This window comes from Gossypium raimondii, chromosome 7 (assembly GCF_025698545.1).
Source record: "Gossypium raimondii isolate GPD5lz chromosome 7, ASM2569854v1, whole genome shotgun sequence".
Taxonomy (NCBI): Eukaryota; Viridiplantae; Streptophyta; class Magnoliopsida; order Malvales; family Malvaceae; genus Gossypium; species Gossypium raimondii.
Genome location: NC_068571.1, coordinates 38,040,156 through 38,054,272, shown reverse-complemented (window position 1 = coordinate 38,054,272; position 14,117 = coordinate 38,040,156). Strand labels below are relative to the sequence as shown.

Sequence of the window (14,117 nt, the reverse complement as noted above, 5' to 3'; positions counted from 1 at the left end):
TAATATGCGAAACAAATGGAAAATGAGCCCTAGGGGCCGATTAAGTACAAATGAGTTTATGGACTCAGAAACGGTTGAAAATGGTAACATGAGATTAAGTATAAATATATGTATAAATGAGTTCAAAATGATGAATTTATATTTGAGAATTGAATGGTATGTTTAGATGCTCATGTGATGAATTGAGTTGTAAAAGAGAATGTGTACAAGTTAAGTAGAAATGATAGTTTTGACATGAATAGGTAAATGAATTGGCATGTAAGATTGGTATAAGCATAACTATATGAAATTGAAAGTGTTTGACATAAAAATATGAGATTGGATTAGGAATTGAATATGTGCATTTTGAATAATCTTATTATATTGTCTTGAATCATAGATTTACCATTAGACGTATTTTCTCAACGTACTGTTTGTTTTTCTCTGTGCGTAGGTAAAATAGATTCTGGTAGTTCGAGCAGTTGATCCAACATCCAACAATCAATCCCTGACTCAACAAAGTTCATACAAATTCTATTTTGTTCTAAGTTTGGCATGTACCTAAGTTGATTTATTTTTGGTATAATTATGTTACATGCATTTTGGTTCAAAAAGTTAATGTATGAATTTGGTTAATTGATTATGGCTTGTAAAAAGATTTAAGTTTAGTTTGAAATAGTATGATATCTGAAATATTAATAGCCTTGGTGAAATAGGTATGAATGTATATAAAGCATTTGCATTCTATTGAGTAAGTATTAAAGTACATGAATTGAAGTTAGAGGGTTACATGTGTTATCTAAATATGAATTGATTGTGTTTAGAGATTGGTTGGAAGAAAATTACAGGTTGATGTGTATTAAAAATGCAGAATCAGTATGTGACGTCACATTGTTGTTCGGACATCATCGCGACGAGATCTGAATACCATGGCACGATGCGACACCAGATTTGGTCATTGCAACGAGGTTAGACAATATGTTGCATGGCAACAAGGAATCCCCTGATGTCACGACGTAAACTCAATGTTTTAAATTTGTTACAAATTGGTCATTTTCCGTCTCGGGTTAATTTTAAAGCTTCTGTAAGCTCGTATAAGACCCGAAAATTGTCGTATATTGTATTGTATGCTTAATTGAGTTGAAAATTGAACATTTGATAGTATGAATTGGCTATGATTGTTCATAGTTGCTCCGGCAACGATTGTGTCACCTTGTAACTCGAACTCGGCGATCATGTCAAGTATCAAGGTGTTACACTATAAGTCTTATTGTTACATTTTTAATAATTGTGTTTTAATTAATTTTTAAATATTTTATTTTTATTTAAAACCTTCCTTTTATTTCTTTTGTTTTAATTTTAAATATTTTAACGTTTATTTTAATTCTTTAATTCGATACCTTTTCTAATTGCTTAATTGGTAATTTAATTTTTTTACGGTATTTTTTATATTAATTTTTTAATAAATGTTTCAAGATTTGTTTGTGTATAATTAAACAACATTCTTTGATGTTTTAGAGTGCAAATAGAGGTCAAGCATTTAAAAACCATCATGACTGGCTTTTCTAGGATTAGTGGTTTTTTTTAACCAAGAAAGAGGTTTTCTAAGGATCGAGTCCAGGATCGATGTCAGTTAAAAGACTTCATATAAAGTCATTTGCCACTTCATTCGGGGTTCAGTCAAACAATTTATGCATGTCTATTCTACCATAAAAACAAATTGTATTTACTGACAGTTTATAAAAGAAACACATAATAATTTATTTGATCCATTAATTTTATAAAAAAAATATTTTTGTCATTCATTTAATTTTTCATCTTTTTTAACTCTTAAACTTGCGTTTTTTTGTCAAATCATCTTAAAATGGATGAAAAAATTAACGTTTTTTAACCTTGTTGATGTAGTATACACGTGGATTGCTACGTGGATGACACGTAAGCATTTAATTACTTTTTTAAAATTTAAAAAAATATAAAAATATTTTTCAAAATTAAAGTTCATTAAAATTATTAAAAATATTTTTAATATTTTTAAAAATCGATGGGTCAACTCATATAACGTGGGGAGTTTATCTGGTAGGTTCCTGATGATATGGTACTTGAGGAAATAATGTGTCAGCCAAATCATTTGAAACCCCCTTGGTGGTTATGGTAGCTACTTTGAAGCAATAAATGAAGTCATGAAGAGATTCATTCTCTTTTTGGTAGATAGACATGAGGTATACAGGAGACTGTTGTAGAGTTTTGTTGGCAAGGAAACGACTCATGAAAAGCTTGGCTAGTTAGTCAAAAGTGCAGATGGATTCTTTTGGTAGGGCTAAGTATAATGCTCAAGTGATACGTGTAAGGGTCATTGAGAAGGCACAACACTTCAGCGCATTAGACAGGGGTGTGCAAAATTCGGGTAAAATCAAAAAAATTTGGTTAACCGATCGAATTCAGTTAATCGGTCGGTTGACCGAATTTTTTCGGTCGGGGGTCGGTTAATTATTTTTTGATTTTTCGATTAACGGTTAATTCGGTTCGAAACCAGTCGGTTAACCGAATTTTTTCGATTTAATCGAAAAAATTAATAAATAAAATTACAATATATAAATAGGCCCACTATTCACCTAAACCCAATCCAAACCCAAGCATTCAACCCAACCCAATTACCCAACCCCAATCATAAAAATTACAAATAATTTAATAAATAAAAATAAAATTCTAAAACTAAAACTAAAGTCTAAAAGTCTAAAAATAATTTAATTATGTAGTGATTCAATTTGGTTAATTCGGGTAATTCGGTTAATTCGGGTAATCCGGTTAATTCTGGTAATTGGTTAATTCGGTTAATTTTTAACCAAAAATAAAAAAATATAATTTTTGGTTAATTCGGTTAACCGACCGAATTAACAGAAAAAATTTCGGTTCGGTTAATTTTTTTTGAAAACATTTCGGTTCGGTTAACGGTTAAAAATTTTGAAAGACCGGTTAATTCAGTTAATGTTATTTCGGGTCGGTTAACCGAATGAACACCCCTAGCATTAGAGACCCCCTAGTATATTCATATGATTATTATAATGAGCCAAATGATCTTCTGGGTCTCTCGTACCACCATAGGAGACCTTGGGGAATTTGGAAGATGTTAGGAATAACTACTTTATAGTTACTATTAGTTATTGTTAGTTAGTAAGTTGTTAATAGCTTCAGTTAGTTGGTTTACTTGTATTAAATACTGACATTGGTTTGAGTAATTGATAGATAAGAATTCCTTTCTACTTCTTTATTGTTGAGGTTAACATGGTATCAAGAGCCAAAAAATTTTAACATAACGATTTTTTTTCTTCTATTCATGGCCACGGAGGCAGTACTAGGGGTTGATACACCACGTCACTCTTCCAATATTGGCGAAACAGTCCATTCGCAGGGCCTTGGTAGTGGTGGTTTATCAACAGTTCACTATTTTGCCAAACACGATACGATCAAGCTTGCTGAGCATAATTTTCTATTGTGGAAGCATAAACTTTTGCTGATTCTTGAAGGCTATAGTCTTGAAGAGTTTGTGCTGGGCATGGTTTCTGTCCCTCCTTCTTTTCTTGCAAGGGTTGATGGTCAACTTGTTGAGAATTCTGCTTTTCTTGTTCATAAGAAGCATGATAAATTTCTAACTTCTTGGCTCCTGTCGACCGTTACTGATGAAGTCTTGGTCCATCTCACAGTAGTTAAGACAAGTTTTGACATCTGGACCACTATTGAAAGAAGGTTTGGTACCACGTCTAGTATCAAGATTTTGAGTATGCATCATGCTTTATACTCGATCAAGAAAGCCAACCTCACCATTAAAGAATATTTGACCAAGGTAAAGACTCTCAGCGATAGCTTAACATCAATTGGTATTTAGTCACCGAGAAAAAACAAATCAGTGTCATATTGGCTGGACTCTCTATTGAGTATGAGTCAATCTGAGTTGTAACTCAAATATCCCTAGACTTGCTCACTGACATGCTTCTTGACTGTGAAGCAAGACAACTAGCTCTATTGGAAGAGGTTTCTTTGCAAGCAAATTTGGTTACTAAACATCAAGTTAGCACAGACTGTTTGAAACCTATTTATTCTCAAACTCCTAAGTAAGGGCAAAAGAGGTCAGGTCGAGGTTGGTCTCGTGGGAGAACTAGAGGTACTGGTGGGGGTTGGTCCCGCTCTAGGCTACAGTGTCAGTTATGTGGAAAGATTGGCCATTTTGTTCAAACCTATTATCATAGGTTTGATGAGAATTTCTCTAGTGTTAGTCAAAACTCTTCAGTCAACTATCATCAGGTTCACAATACTGATTTTTCATCTTCTCCTACTGCATGCTCATCTATGGCTCATTGTTGTGGCTCATTTTCTCATTCACCACCTCCCCGAGCTCTTGCTCCCTTCATCTCCGATCAGACCTGGTATCCTGATTCTGGTGCAATGAATCATGTTACACCTGAAGTGTCCAATCTCACAACTGCCTTTCCCTACACAGGTACAAGCCATCTTACTATGGGAAATTGTGAGTTTGTCTCTATAGCTAATGTAGGATCATCTACTTTCTTGGCTGGCTCCAGACTCCTGCGTCTTCAGAATGTTTTACATGTTCCTACAGCTTGTAAGAATCTGATGTTTGTGGGTCTGTTTGCTAAAGATAATGATGTCTATTTTAAATTTCACTCGTTTCTGTGTTTTGTGAAGGACATTCAAATATGGATGACTATGCTAGAGGGCCACATACATAAGGGTTTATACAAGTTTCAAATTTCAAAATCTGCTCCTACCACAGTCAGTTCTACCCCAAAGCCTAGCTCACTTTTGCTGAACAATGCTCAGATTTTCTCCTCTTCTTTATGGCACAACAGGCTTGGCCATCCTTGCCATAACACCTTTGCTCATGTGTTGAAGTCTTGTAGAGTTCCTTTCAAACAAAGTAGTTTGCTTCGAATATGTACAGCTTGTCAGTTAGGCAAGGCTCGCAAGCTCCCTTTTCTTTTTTCACATACAATGTACTCTTCCCCTTTTGAACTTGTGGTATCCAATGTATGAGGACCAGCTCATATACCTTCAAATGGTTTCTCTTATTACGTTTCTCTTGTCGACATGTATAGCAGATACACTTGGATTTATTTTCTCAAAAACAAGTCTAAGATGGTTCAGTGTTTTTTAAATTTTCATCAGATGGTTAAAGTACAATTTGGTCATTCTATTAAAATACTACAAACTGACTAGGGGGAGAATATCGTGTCTTATCAAAGGAGCTCTCTCAACTTGGTATACAGCACAGGGTCACTTGTCCTTACACCATAGAGCAGAATGGGGTTGCTGAAAAAAAGCATAGACAAATAATTGATATGGGCTTGTCTCTTTTAGCTTAGTCTGCTATGCCTTTAAAATTTTGGTTTTATGCATTTGCACATGCAGTTTACTTGACCAACAGACTACCTACTCCTGTTTAGCATCAAGTTAGTTCTTATGAAGCACTTCACAAACTTAAACCTGACTATGGTCTTCTACGGGTGTTTGGTTGTGCTTCTTTTCCTGATCTGAGGCCATTCCAACAACATAAGTTACAATTTCGATCTCAAAGGTGTATGTTTCTTGGTAGTGCTCCTAATAAAAAGTGTTATAGGTGCCTTGCTAAAGATGGTCAGATTTTTTTATCTTGATATGTTCGATTTGATGAGACTCAGTTTCCATTTCATGATGGTTTCTATTCACAGTCTCAAGTCGGTTCTATAAGGGGTCTTCATCAGTAGTTCGTGCTTCCTCTGGTTGTAGCTAATGATTCTCTTGAACACACCTCCACACAGACAGTCACAAGGCCAGCCAAGGTCTCTATTGTGGCACCTTCCCTTGTACAGTCTCCCATTACTCACTCTCATTCCAGTCCTTCTGCTGACTTCCCAGCAGTAGCTGATGTGCCTACACCTTGTGGTCAGACTAAGTGTACTACAGCAGCTTCTTCGAGTGTGAACATTCACCCCATGCAGACTCGCTCCAAAAATGGTATTTTTAAGCCCAAAGTCTTTATTTCTATTCTGACTGAGAAGGAGCTCATGACTATAATCGAAGCCTTTCAGAGTACTATTTGGACAACAGCTACACAAGCTGAATACAGTGCTTTGCTCGCTAATCATACTTGAAACCTTATGCCCTTACCTGAAGGTCGTCGCGCTGTTGGTTACAAATGGATCTTTAAGATCAAGAGACATACAGATGGCTCAATTACTCGATACAAAGGCAGACTAGTTGTTATGGGATACCTGCAGGAAGCTGGCATTGACTTCCAGAAAACTTTCAGCCCTGTGGTTAAGCCAACTACAATCAGAGTGGTCCTTACATTGGCAGTGTCTTTAAACTGTCCACTTAGACAAGTTGACATTAATAATGCTTTTTTGAATGGGGATTTGAGTCAGGAAATTTACATGATGCAGCCACCAAGGTTCGAGCAACAATGGCCAAATAGTGAGCACCTAGTCTGTAAACTAAGTAAGGCTTTGTATGGTCTTAAGCAAGCACCTTGGGATTGGTTTCATAAGTTGAAAGACTTTCTGGTAACCACAAAGTTCGAAGTCTCCAAAGCTAATAATTCTCTCTTCATTCTTCGGTCAGAATCTCAATTGCTTTATGTTTTAGTCTATGTTAATAACATTATCATCATTGGGAATAATTCTCAGGCTATAGACCAGTTTGTTACTCAGTTTAATGATCAGTTTTCTTTAAAAGACTTAGGGAAGTTGAGCTACTTCCTTGGCATCGAAGTCAACTACACTTCAGAAGGTGTGTTCCTTACTCAGAAAAAATATATTCTTGATCTACTTCAAAGAGCCTTCATGGATAGATCAAATGGCTTGCCAACACCAATGGTCACTACATGTCATCTGTCAGCTGATGCAGGCAGTCTTGTTGAGGATGAGCGTCATTACAGGAGCATTGTTGGTGCCTTGCAGTATGTGGTAATTACTAGACCTGACATTACTTACTCCGTAAACAAGGTTTGCCAGTTCATGCATAAACCTTTGGACTTGCATTTCAAGGCTGTGAAAAGGATATTGAGGTATTTACAAGGGACACTAAACTATGGGTTGAGATTCACCCGAGCCTCAAAGTTTTTGCTTGAAGGATACTCCGATGCCAGTTAGGGGTCAGATGTTGATGATCGCAGATCAACCTCAGGCTTCTCTGTGTTTCTTGGAGGGAATGCAATTTCCTGGAGCTCAAGGAAACAACAAGTAGTCTCTGGGTCTACAGCAGAAGCAGAATACAAGAGTGTTGCTCATGTTATTGCAGAAATAGTGTGGATGCAATCCTTATTGATTGAGTTATATGTTCCAGTTTTGAATAAGGCTTTGATATGGTGTGATAGCTCAGCTGCGGTTGCAATAGTAGGGAATCTTGTTATGCACTCTAAGTTCAAGCATGTCGAGTTGGACCTATTCTTTGTTAGAGAAAAGGTTGTAGATGGGATGTTCCAAGTAGGACATGTACCTGGTTCAGATCAAATTGCGGATATATTGACAAAAACACTGTCAGTAGCAATGTTCACCAAGTTTCGAGATCAGCTTCGAGTTGTTGCTATGAATCAGGAGATCTTTGATGGGAAGAAAAGTTGACAACTACGAGGAATGTTAGGAATAACTACTTTACAATTACTATTAGTTATTGTTAGTTAGTAAGTTGTTAATAGCTTCAGTTAGTTGGTTTACTTGTATTAAATACTGACACTAGTTTGAGTAATGTATAGATGAGAATTCCTTTCTACTTCTTTATTGTTGAAGTTAACAGAAGATAGGAAATTATGGGTCAACACTTCTGGAGAAAGGGGTTTATTGGAGTAACTCCAAGAAGTTCTATTGGCTTTGGCCCTTCAAACTTTTTGCCACAATTCCATTCTCAATGCTATCGTATGCTCCTCCATTGATGGTTATTGTTAGTGGGTAGGTCATTCGATTGATGGCGCTCGTGGTCATTGCAGATGGTAGATTGGGCTTCATTGTTAAGGTAGACTAGATTGCCCCTCTTGGGGATCTCATGGGTAGATATGAGCTCAACTATCAATTGCTCATTCAGAGCATTTTTTTTGTTAAGGAGGCGCTAACACTTTTTTTGCTATTGGAAACAGTGCTGTTGCTCAAAAAGTCGCTCCTCTGTACGCTGCATCATCTCTTGCATCTCAATGACTTGATGCTAAGAGCCAGATGGTTGCTGGTGACAAGTTTGATCCAAGGGAGTAGCGGTGGCAACTGCTTGATGGGGTGGAGCGACAAGGTAGGAAGAGAGGGCATATTGCAGGTATTGTGATGGAATTCTCTAGGGACATGGAAGGAGGTGTTAGAGGTTGACTTAGACTTTGAAGAGACATGCTAGTGGTAGTGGGATGATGTGAGTAGTTGGAAAAGTGGTGGAGAGGTTGAGAATGTAATGGAAAGGCAGAAAAATAAAACTCTAGGGAAAAAAGTTGTAATAAATATAATTATAATTTATCATAATTAGTTAACAATTTTTGACTAAATAAAAGTTGGTGCTAATTTTATTGATGTAAAATAAAGTTATTATTTAAATAGAATTTTAAGCATATTAATTATTATTTAATTAATAATATAGTTAATTAAGTAAATTAATTATTATTTTAAATAATGTTACTTTACATTAATGTATCTAAAGTAAAATTATATTGTAAATTGAAAATGTTAAAAAACTTTAATTATTATTTAAAAATTTCTGTTATAATATTTGAATTGGTACTTAATATATTCTAACTATATTCAATAATTCAAATAAAAATATTATTTATATTAATTACTATAATTTAAAATTTAAAATTTAAAATTTAAAATTTAAAAATTAATTAAATATTAAACCAATAAAATCACATGCAATATACAAATTAATTTATTAAAATAATTGCTAAACAATTGACATCCTCGTATATTTGAAAAAATTATCAAAGAGTCCTTTTGTAATAAAAGAATAAACTATAAGAGTAATCATCTAAGTTTGCACTTGATTTAGTCTTAAATTTAAAATTTTAACAAATTTGATCATTGATATCATAAAATTTAAATTTGTTAGGTCAATAAAAATAATCAAGTTAAACTTTTTGTTATTGAATTAATTGCAACTAAAATATGGAAATTTGAGTGATTAAATTGAAAAAAAGTTAATAGTTAGAGGAGTTTAAAAATAAATTTTATTTAAAAGAAAATTAAAAAACAAATTGAAATAAAAGAAAGGAAAGGAAACTACCTGGCGACTTGTAGTTGCCAGTTGCCTGCCTCAGCCAACAACAAAGCCATCTTCGACTTCTTCTTCTTCTTCTTCTTCTTCTTCTTCGTCAATTACTCAATTTCTATTTCATATATTTCTTATTATAATTCATTATTACAATTTTTTACTCCAATTTCTAATGAGACCAATACGCCTTCCCGAACCTCCCAGCCCCACCATAGGAGTGCCGGAGATCTTCGAAGGCGGCGCCTACAGCGTTATCAGACGCGCCGTCATCATCGGCAACGGCTACCCTGGATCCGAGAATCAGAGTATCGGGTTGGTCCGAGCTCTCGGCTTATACGACAAGCATGTTCTTTATGTAACTCCATTTCATTTCACCCCTTATCTGAATCTTTTTAGCTTTGCTCTATTGATTGCTAGGGTTACTCTATTCTTCTTAGTTACTATAAATTTGACAAAACGATTACTGGGGAAAAAAAAAAAGGTTCTTAGTTACTATTGATCTCTAAATTATTACTATTTTATTAATTGATTATCCGTTGTACTGATACCAGCGAGTTACGAGGCCAAGAGGAGGGATAAACGAGTGGCTTCTTTGGCTTCCAGTTAGTCTTCACCAAAAATTGGATTATCTCATCCAGCTCATTCAAATTTACTCCCGAGGGAGGAATTATGTGCCTTTACCTCTAGAAAATGGTGGTGGAAGTGTTGGCTTGGCTTCTGTTTTAGAAGCTGATGTTAAGCAGATCGTAACCATGGCTCGCCAGACTTTTGAAAAGTACTTCAACATCGGTTATCGAATATGCTTATAGTTGTTAAGCCTAGATAGTATGTTTATATAGCATAGTCACCGTCGGGTCGCAGAAAGGTTCAGTATACTTTCTTAGGATTTGGAGGAATTTCATGAAACCTGGTTCACACTTCAATGATTGTAAATGCTAGTGTTTTATTACTTTTCTTGATAATTTGAATCCATGTTTGACTGATTACAGTATAAAATTTGGTATCTTTTGTTGCATGTTGATTATTTCGTCTGGTACTTATGGATGGTTTGATGGTTTTTTTTCTAGGGATGGTCCTTTGCTGGTTGTTGCATCAGGAAGAGATACCATTTCAGTTGCAAGTTCTATAAGACGTTTGGCCTCGGAGAATGTTTTTGTCATTCAGGTTTGTAATGGGCCTTAATTTGGTTTCTACTTTTTATCCTTCCTAGCATGCGTCACCTTTATTTTCTATTTACGGGTATGCTGGAAAAAGAGGAAAAAGTTACCTCCTGCTCCATTATGGTGATATAATCAATGTGTCATGTCTTTATTCACACATTCCTAGGCTTTATGATGAGCTTAGAATGAGTTTACTAGAAATAATGAATTGAAATTTGCATTACTGAAAAGAATCGTGCTCTAGAAAGCCACTTTAAGTGTTTATTTGCAAAGTTCTCTCTCTCAATCTTGCATCTATGTGGTATCTACAATCTATCTTACTCTCTCCTTGTTCTTATGCCATCCTTAGTTGCTTTTGATCTTATATCCTAACATAAATTGGATTTTTTGTTGCATATTGTTATTTAACTTGTTTGGCATGTTTCCAGAGTATGATAGCTTTATTTAGTTGTTGTATATCTAAATATCAGTTTTTGCAATTTCCTTACATTGCAGATACAACATCCTAGGTCACAGTTGAATAGGTTTGATTTGGTGATCACCCCTCGTCATGACTTCTATCCATTAACTCCTCAAGCTCAAGAACAGGTTCCACAGTTTCTTCACAGGTGGATTACTCCGCGTGAACCTCCTGATAGGCATGTGGTATGTATTGTCAATCTATATTACTACTATTTGCGTACTTGTAGGAACTCTAGCTTTTGGTTAAACTTTTAGTTTCTATCTACTGCTGAAGATAGGTTTGTTGTCAACTTTTTACATCAGATACTCACTTTGGGAGCTCTACATCAAATTGATTCAGCTACACTTCGCAGCACAGCTGCTGCATGGCATGATGAGTTTGCACCTCTGCCAAAGCCCTTACTAGTGGTTAACATTGGCTGGCCTACAAGTAACTTTTCATCTTGCTTTGAGACTTGTTTTTACAGCCCGCCCCACCATATTTGGAGCTTGTTTTTCTCTCTTATAGATTTGTACATTTGATTTGTCTGATCATATTTTTATGCATGTTATCTAGAGATACCTTGATGCTGGTTAGGGATCTTTTAGTCTTTATGGTTGCCACTTTGCAAATAATATTCAAACTTGGTCTCTTCATCCTCCTTTTTTTTTGCTTTATATATAAAATTTCATGATGCTGAACATTTTACATGGTGGTAATTCTTCATGAACTTCGCTTAGGTTGTAGTTTTTGGTTATTTTATTTTTCCTTGAAAAGGAAATGAGAATGACTTGGAGCATGGTCACTTTTTTTCTTAATCTCCAATAAATACTTGGATTTTGGTGTAATTAGATACTCAAATGAAGATTCTTTTTTTTTTTCCCCTCTGCTATTTCTTTTAACCCTATGCTTTAATGTTTTTTTTGTATGTTCATCGGCTTTCTGGTTTTCTCTGCAGGCCACTGTCGATATGGTGCAGATCTTGCAAAGCAGCTAACTGCCTATCTTCTCAATATCCTTTCAAGCTGTGGCACTGTCCGAATATCCTTCTCCAGTAGGACGCCCGAAAAGGTTTTAATAAATGACAATTCACTCATAATTTCTTTCTTTTCTTCTATGATGACTAAGATTATGTAGTTTTTACCATCAACTTGGCTGACAGGTATCAAAGATTATTGTGAAAGAATTTGCTGATAATTCAAAAGTTTACATCTGGGATGGTCAAGGTATATTCAGTTGATTAAATTTAGTTTACAAGTGAAGTATAGATTGTATTTAATGAGATTTATATGTCTATCTTCAGAACCAAATCCACATATGGGGCATTTAGCTTGGGCAGATGCTTTTGTCGTCACAGCAGACTCGGTTAGTCTGATAAGCGAGGCTTGCAGTACTGGGTACGATCATTCTTTACTGATATTGTTGAACATGTTGAACCCTCTGGATTATTTATTTTATTGTGTGAAATTCGGAGTTAGAATCCACTTTTGGTTCCTTGCAGGAAACCTGTCTATGTTATGGGGCCTGAGCGTTGTAAATGGAAACTATCAGACTTCCATAAATCTTTAAGGGAACGAGGTGTGGTTCGGCCATTTACAGGTTCTGAAGATGTAAGTAAATATTCAATGGCATCCTTTCATTTACTTTTATTCCATCCCTTTACCGTTAGACACAGTTTCACAAGACTGGATGAAGTTACATTTACACCCAACCACGAGACTGGGCTGAACCTAGTTCCTAACCAATTTTCTGCTCTTTCAACCATTATAACTGGATTATATTGAATAACGAGAGCTCTTCCGGTATTAATTATATGAATAAATTCCCTGGTTGTCTTTTAGATTGCAGAAAGCTGGAGCTATCCTCCCCTCAACGACACGGCAGAAGCAGCAAGTCAGGTGCGTGAAGCACTTGCTGAGCGTGGATGGAGGGTTCGGCCATAACTGAAGGTGTCGATAGTTGTTGTTGTAAGCACACTGTTGATTTCCTTATTTTTGAAACTTGAAGCCTTAAGATTTGGGTTTGTTGAATAGCATATAAAAATACCACCTTCAAATTCATTCTTCCCCATTCAGGGATTTTCAAAATATTGTTACATGTAGAACAAAGGCCTTAGCTATTTAGAGCGGCTTGTAAAGCATGAAGAGGAGGGACAAGCATAAATTTATTTTATTTTTGGAAGAGTTTGATTTACACACCTGAAAAACAGATCTGATGAAATGAAATTTGACAACACGTCATGCCAACAACATCCCTCTGTGGTGCTATAAATGTGTATTTTTCTACTGTCATTTTCAATTTTTAATTTGCACGTGGAAGAGTGTTGTTTTCGTATAGGTTAAGCATGAGGCATTCCATAGATCTACTTCATCACAACATTCTGTTCTTTCCTGGGAAAATCTTAGCATTATTAGTTTTAATAAACGTAGTGCATTTGTTCACAGCTCTGGGCTTGCTTGAACTTCATGCTGATTTTGCTTATGGTAAAGATTATAGGGGTATCATCCAGATACATTACATTACAAGCGACTAGAAAAAATTCAATTTCAATTTAATTATCAAGTTTTTTTTTTAGTATAATTGAGCATTTCAATATTTATTCCAAATTGATTCGCGTAATTTTACAGTGTGAAATTTCATTTTGGAATATAATTATTATTATATTTTGGATTTTAAACATTTTCAAGAGCTGGTAATTTCTTATTTTCAAGCAAAGGTAATCCTATTGGTGTGCCTTTCTTTCTTAATCTTACGTTTCTTACTTTTATTATTATTTTTATCATTTTGTATGTACAAAGAAATGTAACTTCGATTAAAAACGGGATTTCACTTTTAAACACTTTTCTTATACAATATTTGAGGTAGGGATGGGTGGGGATAACACGGTTTGAATTTGTGTTGAATGGGTATCTAACAAAATAAGGATGAGGTAATACGGTTTGAATTTATACTAAATGGGTATCTTGCAAGAGTTTTAATGGCTACTTTCAAGTACCATTTTACCAACATGTTTATTATTAATTATTATATTATTTAAAATAGTATTTTGTTTTTAATAATTTTAAGAGTTAAGTGGTTAGTGATGTAATCACTTTCAATGAATTATTATATTATGAGTTTATAAATTTATTGAAACATCATATATTTACTTATTAATATATAAATTATAATAAATATATTATAAGTTATAATTTACCTATAATAATAATATAAGTTTGGAAGAACTTTTGAACCGACGAGAATATCCTTTATTTTTCATAAGAAATTTAAAAATAATTATAACATGGAAAAAAATTAGA

At 34.8% G+C, this 14,117-nt stretch overlaps 1 protein-coding gene across 1 annotated transcript; it reads left to right on the top strand.

Annotated features, from left to right (window-relative positions):
- The first annotated feature begins 9,236 nt into the window (after positions 1 to 9,236).
- On the top strand, positions 9,237 to 13,067 carry LOC105792833 (mitochondrial fission protein ELM1). The gene is made up of 10 exons (XM_012621639.2): positions 9,237 to 9,571; positions 9,768 to 9,991; positions 10,284 to 10,380; positions 10,872 to 11,021; positions 11,142 to 11,268; positions 11,777 to 11,889; positions 11,981 to 12,044; positions 12,122 to 12,215; positions 12,320 to 12,428; positions 12,660 to 13,067. Exons 1-10 carry the CDS (start codon positions 9,389 to 9,391, stop codon positions 12,759 to 12,761), a joined length of 1,263 nt encoding a protein of 420 aa, XP_012477093.1. The 5' UTR covers positions 9,237 to 9,388; the 3' UTR covers positions 12,762 to 13,067.
- The last annotated feature ends 1,050 nt before the right edge of the window (positions 13,068 to 14,117 follow it).